The sequence below is a fragment of the Trachemys scripta genome, chromosome 2 (genome assembly GCF_013100865.1).
Source record: "Trachemys scripta elegans isolate TJP31775 chromosome 2, CAS_Tse_1.0, whole genome shotgun sequence".
In the NCBI taxonomy this organism is placed as follows: Eukaryota; Metazoa; Chordata; order Testudines; family Emydidae; genus Trachemys; species Trachemys scripta.
Genome location: NC_048299.1, coordinates 244,095,826 through 244,111,921, shown reverse-complemented (window position 1 = coordinate 244,111,921; position 16,096 = coordinate 244,095,826). Strand labels below are relative to the sequence as shown.

At 39.8% G+C, this 16,096-nt stretch overlaps 1 protein-coding gene across 3 annotated transcripts in view; it reads left to right on the top strand.

Annotated features, from left to right (window-relative positions):
- Nucleotides 1–16,096, top strand: part of STK3 (serine/threonine kinase 3) — a 280,022-nt gene that overhangs the window by 47,386 nt on the left and 216,540 nt on the right. For all 3 annotated transcript variants that reach the window (XM_034763361.1, XM_034763360.1, XM_034763362.1), the window contains exons 5-6: nt 7,134–7,298; nt 9,703–9,870. In XM_034763361.1, coding sequence (XP_034619252.1) covers nt 7,134–7,298; nt 9,703–9,870 — 333 coding nt within the window. The remainder of the gene's footprint in view (nt 1–7,133; nt 7,299–9,702; nt 9,871–16,096) is intronic.

Here is a 16,096-nt window from a genome sequence, read left to right as displayed (position 1 = left end):
GAGCCCCCTGGTGGAGCGGCAGCTTATACTAGCGAAAGGAGTGATTTTTGCCAGTATAGCGACATCAGTTTTGCTGGCATAGTTTGTCAGTCAGGAGTGTGTGTTTTTTTTTTTTTTTTTTCTTCACACCCCTGACTGACACAGCCTAACAATGCTTTGCAGGATAGAGCAGCAGGCATTAATAGGCTGTGGCTGCAAGGAAAGTCATAGCTATTGTAGTACCATTATCTTCCCATAGTAATTACTGTTCTTATTAAAATGCAGATGGTCTTATTGTTGAAATATGGTAAAGGGCCAGCTAAATTAAGATTCCTGCTATTCCACAATACAGTGCTACAACAGCTCTAGTAACATGATATATTTTAATGCAGATCATGTTGCATTTTGGCAATTTATTTCCTGCTAATAGAAAGCATTTGGCAAACAGCAAAGTAATTCATATTTTTGAAGGACATTTTAAAGCAGGTTTTTGGCTGAGCATGAGGGATTACACTCATCGTGATGGAATTTTGCTGTTTGGATATAATGTGATAACTTTTCAATGACACATTTGATCAATTCCAAAATGTCAGGGAACATTGTAGTTATCCATTAGCAGAACCCTATTGATTATGGTGAAAATTGAAAAAAACTGAAAGGTGTGTGTGTGTGTGTGTGGGGGGGATATGAAGAACACACAGATTTCTTTGCGTTTGGTGAACAGGCTCATTATGTTCAACACCTCTGTAATTATCTACAGATCAAAGAATCCACTGCTGGCAGCCTTGAACATATTCCAGTATAATAGTACTCCCAATGTCAATTTAAAATGTTGACACTCTGAAAGGCACATCTTTGCAATTGGGGGGGAGGGAAAAGCAGGGGTTGTGGGTTGCTTGTCTGAACTTGAAGTTATTCAGGAACAGCTATTCCTGAGTGGCTCCATGGGTGGAGACTCTTATTCTGGGATAAGAGGGCCTTATTTCTGTTTAGTTTAACTGAGGCTAGGTCTACACTACCCGCCTGAATCGGTGGGTAGAAATCGACCTCTCGGGGATCGATTTATCACGTCCCATTGGGACGCGACAATCGATCCCCGAATCAACGCTCTTACTCCACCAGCGGAGGTGGGAGTAAGCGCCGTCGACGGGAAGCCGCAGAGGTCGATTTTGCCGCCGTCCCTACAGCGGGGTAAGTCGGCTGCGATACGTCGAATTCAGCTACGCTATTCGCGTAGCTGAATTTGCGTATCTTAAATCGACCCCCCCCTGTAGTGTAGATGTAGCCCCAGTGATTTAAACTAAATAGGAACAAGACACTCTTATTCCAGAATAAGAGTGTTCACACCTGGAGCTATTCAGGAATATCTGTTCCCGAATAACTCATTGTGTAGACAAGCCGTAAGAATAACGGGAAGGGTGCGGTTAGGTGGTTTTCTCTGCCCCAGTATGCTGTATGTAGGTTTTTTTTGTCTCTGTGTACAGACTCATCTGTTTTATCCATTTTTGTTTTTTCTTTCTCTTCTCTTGCCCAGAAACTCTTAATTAGCATTGTCTGGCTTGTGTACTGTCAGCAGTGTGAAACTGATAGTTGCTGCCATTAGGAAGTGCTAATGAGCAGTAGCTCAGCCTTGATATTGCTAATTGTAGACTTTGCAGGAATTTCATATGTGGGAGTTTGAGAAATTAAGAAAACATGGCATTCCCTTGAGCTCAATCCAAATTTAGGACTCTGCTAGTTCATTAGTGCTTTAGGGCGTGAGATCTTGATAGCCTCTCTTATACTGTACAGCTAAGGTAGTTTATTTTCCTTCTGGTAAGAGAAAGTGACAGACTGGCATCTATTCTGCTGTGCATCATCTGGTCTGATGGTAACTGTCCTCTCTGCTGGCATAGGTAAGGCACAGTCAGTCACTTGGCAATTAAACATTTTTAAAATTTGTGATCAGATATTGTCACCAGATTTTTGTCAAAACTAGTCTATGCACCAGTTCTGCGGAATAAGCACATGGGAAATTTGAACTATAAAAAGTAGCCATTTTTTTTAGTTATTACTGTACTATAAATTTAGATTATTTTTGTAAAAGTCAGAAACATATTGATTTTGTTTAAAAACTGTTTTGGAAAGTAAAGTTTATGAAAATAAGGAGGTTGGACTGGAAACAGTTTTGACACTTTAACTTTATTGATCAGCAATTTTGACCAATTTTAACATCTTATAAAATGGGGGGAAAATGGGGATTCATGTGTGACAGTCATGTTCATTGTCTGTGGTGAAATTCATTCCTTAATTGTGGAAGGCCAGCATCTGGCCAGTTCACTTGTAGGATTTAAGGAATGCATAGATAGATTTTTGTCCTTTTCCTCTTCACAGTAATTAATTTTTCCTTCGGAGAAAAATCTGTCTTTTGTACTCTATACTCTCAGCAGAGTATTTTGAAAACGAAAATTAACAGAGTGTTACATCAGAACATAAGATGGCCATACTGGGTCAGACCAATGGTCCATCTAACCTAGTATCCTGCTTTCCGACAGTGGTGAATGCCAGGTGCTTCAGAGAGAATGTACAGAACAGATAATCATCAAGTGATCCATCCCATGTCGCCTATTCCCAGCTTCTGGAAAACAGAGGCAAGGGACACTTTAGAGCATGGTTTTGTATCCCTGTCTATCCTGGCTCATGGTCGTTGATGGACCTATCCTCCATGAATTTATCTAGTTCTTTTTTGAAGCCTGTTATAGTCTTGGCCTTCATAATGACCTCTGGCAAAGAGTTCCATAGGCTGACTGTGCATTGTGTGAAGAAATACTTCCTTTTGTTTGTTTTAAACCAGCTGCCTATTCATTTCATTTGGTGATCCCTTAGTTCTTGTGTTATGAGATGGAGTAAATAAGACTTCCTTATTTACTTTCTCCACACTAGTTATGATTGTATAGACTCTGTCATATCCCCCCCCCAGTCGTTTCTTTTCCAAGCTGAAAAGTCCCAGTCTTATTAATCTTTCCTCATATGGTAGCTGTTCCATACCCCAATCATTTTTGTTGTCTTTTTCTGTATCCTTTCCAATTCCATGTCTTTTTTGAGATTGGACGACCAGATCTGCATGTGGTATTCAAGGTGGGGGCTTACTATGGATTTATAGAGAGGCAATATGATATTTTCTGTTTTCTTACCTATCCCTTTCCTAATGATTCCCAACATTGTGTTAGCTTTTTTGACTGCCATTGCACATTGAGTGGATGTTTTCAGAGAACTATCCACAATGACTCCAAGCTCTATTTCTTGAGTGGTAACAGCTAATTTAGACCTCATCATTTTATATGTAGAGTTGGGATTATGTTTTCCAATGTGCATTACTTTGCATTTATCAACATTGAATTTTATTGGCCATTTTGTTGCCCTGTCACCCAGTTTTGTGAGATCTCTTTGTAACTCTTCACAGTCTGCTTTTGACTTAACTATCTTAAGTAGTTCTGTATCATTTGCAAATGTTGCCACCTCACTGTTCACCCCTTTTTCCAGATCATTTATGAATATGTTGAATAGGACTGGTCCTGGTACAGACCCCTGGGGACACCACTATTTACCTTTTTCCACTGTGAAAGCTGACCATTTATTACTACCCTTTGTTTCCTATTTTTTAACCAGTTACTGATCCATGTGAGGACCTTCCTTCTTATCCCAGGACAGCTTACTTTGCTTAAAAGCCTTTGGTGAGGGACCTGGTCAAAGACTTTCTGAAAGTCCAAGTGCACTCTATCCACCAGATCACCCTTGCCCACATGTTTGTTGACTCCCCTCAAAGAAGTCTAGTAGATTGGTGAGGCATGATTTTCTTTTACCCCCCCCCCAAAATTTTTAAATTAAATTAATGGAGATATCCTATCTCCTAGAACTGGAAGGGACCCTGAAAGGTGATTGAGTCCAGCCCCCTGCCTTCACCAGCAGGACCAAGTACTGATTTTGCCCCAGATCCCTAAGTGACCCCCTCAAGGACTGAACTCACAACCCTGGGTTTAGCAGGTCAATGCTCAAACCACTGAGCTATCCCTCCCTCCTGTAGCCTTTGACCAAAAACATGTTGACTATTCCTCAACACATTGTGTTCATCTAGGTGTCTGATAATTTTGTTCTTTACTACAGTTTTAACCTATTTGCCTGGAACTGAAGCTAGGCTTACCAGCCTGTAATTGCTGGATCGCTTCTGGAGCCTTTTTAAAAAATTGGCATCACATTAGCTATTCTCCAGTCATCTGGTACAGAAGCTGATTTAAATGATAGGTTACACACCAGTTAGTAGTTCTGCAGTTTTTCATTTGAGTTCCTTCAGAACTCTTTGGTGAATACCATCTGGTCCTGGTGACTTATTACTGTTTAGTTTATCAGTTTGTTCCAAAACCTCCTCTGATGATGCCTCAATCTGGGACACTTCCTCAGATTTGTCACCTAAAAAGAGTGGCCCAAGTTTGGGAATCTCCCTCACATCCTCAGCCATGAAGACCGATGCAAAGAATTAATTTAGTTTCTCTGCAATGGCCTTATCTTCCTTGGAGAGTGCTCCTTTAGCGCCTTGATCATCCAGTGGCCTCACTGGTTGTTTAGCACACTTCCTGCTTCTGATGTACTTATTATTATTTTTTTTTTGCTCTTCGTTTTGAGCCTTTGGTTAGCTGATCTTCGAATTCTTTTTTGGCCTCCCTAATTATATTTTTACACTTCACTTGCCAGAGTTTTTGCTCCTTTCTATTTTCCTTAGTAGAATTTAATTTCCACTTCTTAAACCTTTCCTCACAGGTCACATTTTCTAAACCATTTATTATTTTTGTTGCTCTCCTCCGGATTCTCTCTCCAACTTGTCCACATCTTTCCTACTCAACACAGTACTCCAGCTGAGGCCTCCCCAATGTCAAGTATACTGGGACAATTACCTCTTGTGTCGTACATACAACATTCCTATTAATACACCCCAGAGTTGAAAAGGATTTTTTTGGCCTCTACTCTGTACCTAGAGTTGAAGAGTTCATCCTGGGCCACTCCTGCGAAGTGCTTAGCACCCTCAACTAACATTTAATTTATTATTGTTAATTTATTACTTATATTGAAGTAGCACTTAGAGGCTCTCATGCGGATCAGAGTAACATTCTGTTATGTGCCGTACAAATGCAGAGTTAAGAAGTGTCTTCCGCTTAGGAAGGAAAAACTGCACAACTACAAAATGGAGAATAACTGGCTAGGTCGTACCGCTGAAAAGAATCTGGGTTATAGTGGCTCACAAATTGAAAGTGAGTCAACAATGTAATGCATTTGCAAAAAAGACTAATATTCTGGAGTGTATTAATAGGACTGTTGTATGTACAACAGAAGACGTAATTGTCGCGCTCTACTGACCCTTGGGGGGGTCTCAGCTGGAGTATGGTGTTCAATAGGAAAGATGTGGACAAGTTGGTGAGAGAGTACAGAGGAGAGCAACAATATGATAAAAGATTTAGAAAATTTGACTTATGAGGAAAGGCTTAAAAAAAACACAAACAAACAAAAAACCAAAAAAAACTGGGCATGTTCAGTATTTTGCGAACAAGATGGCAGGACCTGATAGCAGTCTTCAAATATGTTAAGAGCTGTTATGAAGAGGACTGTAGTCAATTGTTCTCCACGTCCACTGGAGGTAGGACAAGAAATAATGGGAGATTTAGGTTGGAGATCAGGAAAATCTTTCTAACTATAAGGACAGTTAAGACTGGAATAGACTTCCAAGGAGTGCTGTGGAGTTCCTGTCATTGGAGGTTTTTAAGAGCAGGTTGGACAAAAACCCATCAGGGATGATCTAGGTTTACTCAGTCCTGCCTCAGTGCAGGGGGCTGGATTTGATGATTTCTTGAAGTCCCTTCCAGCCTACATTTCTGTGATTTTTGTGATTCACTGAATAGTTAATCTGGGTAATAAGTACCCAGGTCTGAGCACCTGGGGTAGTCTAGTCCAGGTGTGAGTGTCCCCAATGCAAAGTCATATCTACATTATGGTGTCCTCACTATTTCTTTACTTGCTTATTTGTGTTTGGGGTCATATCCCATGGTTCTGTGTGCTGAGATGCTCTGATCCTTTCCCAGGCAATTGTGGGAGTACTTGTCTGTTCTTCAGGGGGAAGTGTGGGAAAGCATTAGAGGACTATCAGCTCTTGAGTGATTTAGCCTACATCCACGCTGCAAAATGGGTGTTTTCCAGCCCGAGTTTAAGCGGAGACCAGATTCTAACTCATACCCCCAGCTGGTCTGCTAGCTCAGGCTCAAAGCACCTCCAAATCTGGGTTAAAGGTTTTAGCATGTGGACAATGGTTTTTTTTTTTTTTAGCATGCGGACCATGGGGGATTGTTTGTGCTAAAATCTTGGTAAGAGTCCGCATTAACTCTACTGCTGACATTTTCTTTGTGGCAACACCTGTCTCTAAGAGTTAATAATCTAATTATTAGATTTGGGGGGGGATAGCTCAGTGGTTTGAGCTGTTGGCCTGCTAAACCCAGGGTTGTGAATTCAGTCCTTGAGGGGGCCACTTAGGGATCTGGGGCAAAAATCAGTACTTGGTCCTGCTAGTGAAGGCAGGGGGCTGGACTCAATGACTTTTCAGGGTTCCTTCCAGTTCTATGAGATAGGTATATCTCCATATAGTGGAGAGAGAATTCTCTTTCTCATATGTATAAAATAAAGAAAACAAAAAAAATTCAAAAAAGTTTTAAGCTAATCTTGTGGCAACATTTCAACCCCTATTTTGCTTATGTGATGTTTAGGGCCCAGTTTTGCAATGTGATCTGTATGGGTGAACTCCTGCTCATGTTTGAAGTAGGGTTACTTCCTATCCAGCTATGTGGATCAAATTGCAGGATCAGAGCCTTAAATTGTAAACTCTTAGACCTGGTGTTACCTCATGTCTGTAAAGCATCTAGCATGCTTCATGTGTGTTATATAAATAATAATAATAATTATAAAACAGTTTACAGAACCTGTGTTTTATTCTTTTATGCTGTAACATTGTTTATTTAAATGTATAACTGTTGTATGTGTGTATGTATATGTATGTGTGTGTGTGTATATATATATACATACACACATATACATACACACCCAGGAAGAAAAGTAGTTAGATGTTTGTTTTCTTGTAGCTAACAGAAGATGAAATAGCAACCATTCTTAAATCCACACTTAAAGGACTTGAATATTTGCACTTCATGAGAAAAATACACAGAGATATAAAGGCTGGAAACATCCTCCTTAACACAGAAGGACATGCAAAATTAGCTGATTTTGGAGTGGCTGGCCAATTAACAGTAAGTATATGAAAAGGTCAGAACCTTTTTTAGATTGTTATAATGCTCGTAACCATTCATTAAAAAAAAAAAAAAAGTGCATGGGGGATGATTTCCTTTCATCATTTTCCATGGCGATGGTGGGAAAGAGAGCACTTTTCTTCCCATGGTGATTATTTTGTTGCTCTCTAACTTTATTGAGCTTACTTGACTTGATTAAAAACCCCATAATACCATCAACTTTAATTCCTTTAATTTGATTTTAGCAGGTTGAATTATATAGCCTAGTCAAGACCTTTGGAAGACTGTACTGCTTCTGTGTAGTTGTCTTGAAAATACATGGAATACTTCAGTATTGTCAGTCTGGTACCAGGGCTTGGGAACAGCTTGTATGTGCCCATATGCCGTACCATAACTCTCTGAAGTTACTGTCTTGTTCTTTAGAAGTTCAACTTAGTTTAAAAAGTGAGTCCCTAGCTGTTGTGGTTGCAAAGAAAATCTCAGATATATTAATTGCATGTAAGTGATGCAGAGATGTCAATATGAATGTGGAAAGAGCCTGGAACAACAGCTCTCAAAGTGAGGTATTAACAATAATTTAAATGTCAACATTGTTAATGATTTCATTGCTCCTGTAAAAAAGAAGAGGGAGGACCACAGTACTGCACAGCTTATTGTGAGAGACTTCTCATTTTGGTGCCACAAGTAGGTGGCCTTTGGGAAAGTTACCACTGTTTTCACCCCCTTGACTGATGCCCTAGGTCAGTGGTTCTTAACCAGGGTGATATGTGTACCCCTGGGGGTACACAGAAGTCTTCCAGGGAGTACATCAACTCATCTAGATGTTTGCCTAGTTTTACAACAAGCTACATAAAAAGCACTAGCAAAATCAGTACAAACTAAAATTTCATACAAACAAAATGAAAAAGTAAGCAATTTTTCAGTAATAGTGTGCTGTGACATTTTGGATTTTTTTGTCTGATTTTTGTAATCAAGTAGTTTTTAAGTGAGGTGAAACTTGGGGGGTACACAAGACAAATCAGAGTCCTGAAAGGGGTATAGTAGTCTGAACAGGTTTTGAGCCAGTTCCCTAGGTAGACTAGCAGAGCTCATGTGCATATTGAAGACCCACGAAAGGGAAGCCAAGCTTATTGAGCCCAGGGGAGCTCAGAGAGCATGTGATCATATTTTGAATATCTCCACACTTACAGTGAGCACAATCTCATCCTGGTGATTTATGTGGGCAGAGTTTGGAAAAATACCACTTTCTATTTAATCCAATTTGGCCCTTTTCTGGCACCATTAAGGTGCAAGTGTTCCAAAACCTGGAAAAGTGGCTGGCTAACTTATTAGTCATATGGATTTATGGGCACTGCTACATTTCAAAAGAGCTTGATCCTTTGTTATGGCAGTAGGATCATAAATGTTTGCATTTTTTGTGTGTGACATAACAGGAATAACTTTACATTATCATTGTAACAGCGTCTGTTGAACATTATGAACTCAACTAAATACATGAAGTGATCCCTCTAAAAAAATCTTAGAAATGAAGCAGTTGGGAGTACATATCAATAACTTAAGAGTAAAAACCTTTATAAGAACATTGTAGTTAGCAATCCTAGCTAATAACAATCCTTATTTTATAGAAGTAAATATGCACATAAATAAAAATCCTAGAAATGTAGGGTTAAGATTAGATTTTCAGGAAATTCAAACATCTGAGAGTTTGGAAATTCAATTAAGGTACCCACACTATCTTAATTCTGCCTGTAAGGTGATCAACAGAGGTGCGTGGGGTAGCCCATAGTTTTGTCCCTTCCCACCTAAAATCCATTGGTCTTGCTAGATACACCCTCTTTCCTTCTTCCTGGGCTCTGTGTTGGAGACTTGGAGAGCAAACAACCCTTACACTTGATTTTTCTTATGCAACCAGGCCTGTCTCTGAAGCTGCTGGTGAGCTATCATTAGCTTGGCAGCTCCTGAAGCCCCATTCCGGTATCACTATTTAAAAATGCTGATATAGTTTAAAAATGAGTTTAAATCAACTAGACTTTGTCCTGTTGATGACATGAGTCCAGTAAACTTTGTGGCAAAAAATTGGAAAGAAGAAGAGGAATAAAATAAAGTGGTAAAAAACCTTAGACTGATTGGACTCCAGGGAAGTTCTTTATTTTAAGAGCAAAAAATCAAGAAATCCCTTGTTTTATTTACTTCAGGTTTGAAAGGAAAACTCTTCCTCAGTCACAGACATCTACCAGTTTTGAGGGTATTTGTTTATTTGTAGATTTAGAAGGGGTTGGGGGGGGGGGGGCGATGTAGTGCTTACAATGGAATCTCAGTTCTAACCTTAAATATGAAACAAATGTAATAGGAATCTATGCAGACAAATGTCCAAATTTTAATTGCACAAATGATGTAATTACAGGATACAATGGCAAAACGAAATACTGTTATAGGTACTCCATTTTGGATGGCTCCTGAGGTAATACAAGAGATTGGTTATAACTGTGTGGCAGATATTTGGTCCCTTGGTATCACTTCAATAGAAATGGCCGAAGGAAAACCTCCATATGCTGATATACATCCAATGAGAGTAAGTAAAATGTGAATTTTTTTAAAATGAGTTATTGACCATGGTATGTTGTTTTCACAGCTAGCTGTAGAGTTATGGCATAGAGAAATGTGGGCAAAATCCTGGAATCCTTAATCAGGTCTCACTCACTGCTTGACTTCTATCTCCCCAATACTTAAAAGGTACTGTTACTATAGTTCGTACCTTGCAAACATTGAATTGATTTTCACAATCCCCCTATAAGAAAGTACTGTTATCTCCATTTTACAGATAGATAACTAAGGCACAGAGAGATTAAGTGACTTCCCCAAGGTAACAAAAGAAGCCTGTTTGAAGTTGAACCCAGATCTCCTGAGTTCAGTCCACTGTTCTAACCACGTGACCATCCTTCCTTCCTTCAAAGGGTGTTTTGATTAATAATAGCCAAGAACGGAATTCAGGATTTGACCCATTGGTTGTTATTGCCAGTGTTCATAATTCCAAACCAGTTTTTATGTGTTACTAAACATAAAGTAAGTTAGCAGTGTATTTCTGCATTAGCTTAGATTAAAAATAAATAGAATGTATGATCTAAGAGTGATGATAATTGAAAAATATTGCTTTTTGAGAAGTTCATGGACTGGTGTTATCCAGGGACTTTACTGTTACCAGTTGGATATACTTTTGTTTATTGAAATGCACTATAAATAATAGTTATGCCTTTCTAATAAGTATGATTATAATAAAAACAGTTATTTTCATGTGCCATTTATAATTAGAACCCATTCTGGATTAACAAGACATTATATGCTGTTAAAGGCAGTATGTTTCCCAGTATGTTTGGGAATATTTAAGCATGACACACATACTTGCTTATCATATTGTTTAATCTTTTTTTGTCAGTATCTCATGAGTCAGCATTTTAATATAAATACAGGGAACCACAGTGGTTGAGTAAAAAGGTGCTGTTTTCACACAGTGACTTTAACTTGAATACATTCAAAAGTATTTAGTAGATTTATGGTTTTTAAAAAAAGCAGGAATGATCTCTAAGGTTGCAAAAAGTTTTGTTAGTGAGTAGTTAAAGCAAAACTACTGTTTTGTGGTCTTGAAACATTGTAGCATTTAAAGAAACACCTAATAAAACTTTTGGCAAAGCCATTGTTCTTGGCTATTTTGAAATTAAAGAATGACTAGAAATAATTCAAATTGAGACGAACAAGACATATCATTCAAGCTCGCTCTTTTTTAATGAGTGGCTTAATTAATGAAGATTTAACATTTTAAACTGTTCTGAAGAACTGTATTGATTACAGATTAATTATAGTTGATTGTATTGGGGTTTTTTAGTTGTACTCGGAAACATTAATGAAATCATCTTCATTACATCTGGGATCACTTTAACATAATTGCATGTAGTTGCACTAGGTAATGAAAGGTAAGGACTAAATTATCAGAGAGGATTTTATCAGTATGACAATAGCTGCTTATAAACCAAAGGTCACTGTTTGAATTTGAAAGCTTGTGAGTCTTTTTAATTCTTGTAATCAAATGAATGATATCAAAGGCCAAAGTAATTTAACATAACAATTCTGGATTACACAGAACACATGTTCTTGTTAATAAATTGTGTTATGGTCTTTAAGGACTTGTATGCTGTTAGTACTCTTTTGTATATTTGATACCCACAGGTTTTCTTAATTTTTATTAGTGAGCTGTTACAGTGGTTAACAAGAAATACACAGATTTAAGTTGCAATAGTTTTCCCAGAGTTATATGATCTAACTTCACAGGATCCTTGGACATATGTAGATGCTTTTCTATTTTGTTTTAGTTATGACATACAATTGATATAGGCAAGCATGAAAGCTTGGGCAAATTTTCATTGCTTTTTCTGGATCTTGCTTGAGTTCTGTGGTATTTATGTAAAGTACAATTTTGTTACTTGGGAATGCATGTTATATGCGCTATTTTGCTGTAGGCCGGTTGGCATTGCCACAAAGGTAATACACTGCCGGTAGGCCATTTCCTTGTCGACTGCATTTACAGTTTAATAGAAATATTACATGACTTTTTTAAACAAGTGTTTTGGCAGGGAGGAAATAGCAGATTCCATGCAAACAAGCATCGCTTCCTCCATTTAACCACACTCTAGCTACTCCAAAGAATTGTACTAAGTTTCAGTTTGGGAAGGATGAGAAGGGAGGAAAAAGGCATTTCAGGTTGAAGAATAGCAATGATTTCTTCTTGTAAAGTATTTAAACTTGTGGTTAAGTATTTGTGACTACATAAAGGTGATGAGTGCCATTTCATCTGGTTGTGTTGTAGATCTGAGGCTGTTACCGCCTGGGACCACCATGTTTGGCTTATGCTGGAAAGGCCATGACCATAAGCCAACGCTATAGTCTAATAGTAGCACTTTTTTCATACATGTAAGTGGCCTGCGTTGCCTCATCCATCTGGTGTATAACTTCATTCATGCTGCTGGTAGCGTTAAATAAAGACATACACCTCTACCTCGATATATCGCTGTCCGCGGGAGCCAAAAAATCTTACCGCGTTATAGGTGAAACCACGTTATACTGAACTTGCTTTGATCCACCGGAGTGCGCAGCCCCGCCCCCCCGGAGCACTGCTTTACTGCGTTATATCCAAATTCTTGTTATATCGGGTTGCGTTATATCGAGGTAGCGGTGTACATCAGAAAGCAACATCTGTTCTTCAGAATACCACCTCTTTGACGAAGGACGTCTTAAAAGGGAGAAATCTTGTGGGCATCAGGACTACTCTAGAACATGGAAAGACAGCCCCTAGAAATAGCAGTGAGTGAAACGATAGACTGTGGTATGGATACCGTCATATTTGTTTGCATCCTGTTACTATCTGTATTTAAATGAAACCATCAGCTACTTTAGTCACTCTTTTCCTCCCTAATCAACAGCTACCTTTATTATTTCCATTCATTTCTACCATCTTCTTCTTTTGTAATGCAAACAAAAGGTTGGCACTGACCATATTCTATTTTGTTATACTAGCTCTAGTCTAGACCCTGTCATCAGTGAAAATTCAAATTACCAGTTTGGTAATTGGAAGCTTCTGTAATACTCTAGCAATATTTGCCTTTCTGGTTATCAAGGTGTGCCCTCCAAAATCCTTGCTTACAGAATCTTCTTTAACAAGCAAAGAAAGTAAATTGTATTAAACTTTGAAATGGAATCTTTCCCAACCTGCTCTACATACATAGTCCACATGCTATTTACAGTCCAAATTCATTCCCTTCCTGGTGTTTGGCTTTGTTAACAAACAAATGTGCAACAAAATATCATAAAGTTCATTTATACCTCTCCAAGTTTGACTGTTCCTAGGGTTCCTCCCTGAGAACTGGTCAGTCCACAATCTAGATATTTATTCTTTCTCTCCTGCAAGAGTGCCACTCCCACCTCCCTTATAGCTGTATAAAGTCATGAGATCACAATACTGTAGTCCTTTCTGGCCTTGGAATCTGTGAATCTATGGCATTATAAGTATGGACTGCAATGGGAATTAGTGCCAGATAAACTGGGTAAGTATGGCTTAGGCACTATTCGCTAAAGAAGACCTCTGTCCCAAACAATGGGGAAATAGTTTTCTCTAAATTAAAATCTCCTGTAAATATATACCAAAAGACTGAAAAATCCACTTTTGCTGATCCCATCACTCTTATTATATGAATAATTCTAATTGAATAATCTAGTTCATTTCCTGTCTCCAACAGGTGGAATAGTTCTGTCAGTTTCAATAAAGCATTTTGCAGTTTTTTCTTTTGCGATTTGGTTTTAATTCCTAGAAGATAGTTATGAAGGCCTTCTTTACACAGACTATAGGAATTTATAACCATCTTTTATTATTTGTTTACGGTAGTGCCCACAATGTGCTAATCAATGTATAAACTAGGTAAGGCATGGTTCCTATCTCTAGGAGAAGGAATGCAAGAATAGATTGTAATTTAAGGTCTCTTCTGTCTTGGGGTAGGAGCTACCTAATATTTGTACCTGAAACATGTGCTGTGTGCATTTTGATAAACACAGTTACGTAACAACAGTATACATTAAGAAATAAGATTATAAAGTTGCCCTTTAAAGATCATTGTCGAAATTAATTTTGATTATAAGTTCATACTTAATTTATTCTTTTTTTTTTTCTATTTCCAAGAGGATGGCAGTGTGGCTTGGTGAGACTGAATAAGTAGGGCTTTTCAGGATGATGACGATGAATATTATTTAATACTTATATTGCAGATGCTATGGAATGTAGCTCCCTTCTTCATCTTCGTTTCCTTTATTCAGCTTTTTCTGGTGAGGGTCGCGGTGGCAGCATGGAGAATAGGGAGGACCTGAACTCCCTTTCCTCCACAACAGGTTCCAGCTCCTCCTGAGGGATTCCCCAGCATTCCAAGGCCAGCCAGGAGAGACAATCCTTCCAGCATGCCCTTAGGGCCTCCTGTCTGTAGGACATGCCCAGTGGAGTTCCAAGGGAAGCCTCCCAGGGGGCATCCTTATCAGGTGCCCAAACCACCTTAGCTGGCTCCTCTCGATCTGGAGGAGTAGTGGCTCTAGTCTTAGGCTCTCCTAAATAGCTAAGCCCCTCACCCTGTCTTGGAGAGTAAGCCCAGCCACCCTGCAGAGAAACCTCATATCTGCCACTTGTACCCGTGATCTCATCCTTTTGGTCATTATCCAAAGTTCATGACCATAGGTGAGGATGGGGATGTAGATTGACCTGTAAACTGAGAACTTTGTCTGAGTACTCAGCTCCCTCTTCAATACAATGGATCAGTACAGTGCCCACATCACTGCTGTCACCGCACCAATTCGCCAGTCAATGTCACGCTCCTGCTTACCATCACTCGTGAACAAGACCCCTAGATACCTGAACTCTTCCACTGAGGGCAGTTGCTCCCCCTTCACCTGGAGAGAACAGTCCACTTTCTTCCGGGAGAGGACCAGGACCTCCAATTTGGAGGTGCTGATTCTCATCCCAACCACTTCACACTCAGCAGTGAAACATTCAGCTCGATATTCTGTCCGTGAAAATCATGAATAGAAGTGGGGACAAGACGCACCCTTGGTGGACTCCAACACTCACTTTGAACTAACTTGACTTAATGCCAAGAATACAAACACAACTATCACTCTGAGAATAGAGGGACTGGATAGCATGAAAAAGCAATACTGGTATCTCATACTCCCATGGCACTTTCCACACCTCAGGAAATGTGGTCATATGCCTTCTCCAAAACAAAGGTAGACTGGATTAGCAAAGTCCCACGATGCCTTGAATATCTGTGAGAGAGTAAAGAGCTAGTCTGTTGTTCCATGGCCGGGACAGAATCTGCATTGTTCCTCCTGAATCTGAGGTTCAGGAGTAACCTCCTCTTTATCACCCTGGCATAGGTTTTGCCTGGGAGTCTGAGGAATGTGATCCCTCTATAGTTGGAGCACACCTTCTGGTCTCCTTTCTTAAAGATTGGGACCACTACCCTGGTTTGCTATTCCAGAGGTACTGCGCCAGCCTTCCACGTGTCAGTGAAGAGGCATATTAACCACAACACCCCAACGTTGTCCCATGATTTCAACATCTCCAGATGAATCTCATCCATCCCTGCTACCTTACCACTACGGAGGCACTTTAACACTGTAGTGACCTCAACAACAGAAATAGGTCTGATCTCACTGGAGGTTTCCAGCACTGCCTCTTGAAGGGAGGGCATGGCCACTGGGTTGAGAAGTTCCTCAGAGTGCTCCTTCCACCTCTCAACAATCTCCTCAGTCAAGGTCAGCATTTCACCACCCATGCTGAGAACAGCTTGGGCAACGTCCCACCAACCCCTCCTAAGGCAATGAATGGTTTGCCAGAACACCTTTGAGGTCATCCAGTACTCATTCTCTATGGTCTTTCCAAACTTCTCCCAAGCTTGGGGTTTTGCTTCAATGACCATGACAGCCACAGCCCTCTTAGCCAGCGGGTACCTCTCCGCCATATCAGGAGTCCGGTTTGTGAGCATTTCTTGGAAGGCATCCTTCTTTGCTTTGACAGCTCCCCTCACCTAGGGTTTCCACCATGACAGGCACCAGCTGCCTTCAGGCCGTGTACTCTGAACTGCTGTTAGGCGCATTGGCACAAACAACAATCAGGGTTTTCCTCTCTGAGACTCAAAGTCTCATTGAGGCGACCCTCTCATCAACCGGGACGAACTTCAACTGCACAGCAGCCAGCTGGGGACTCGTGA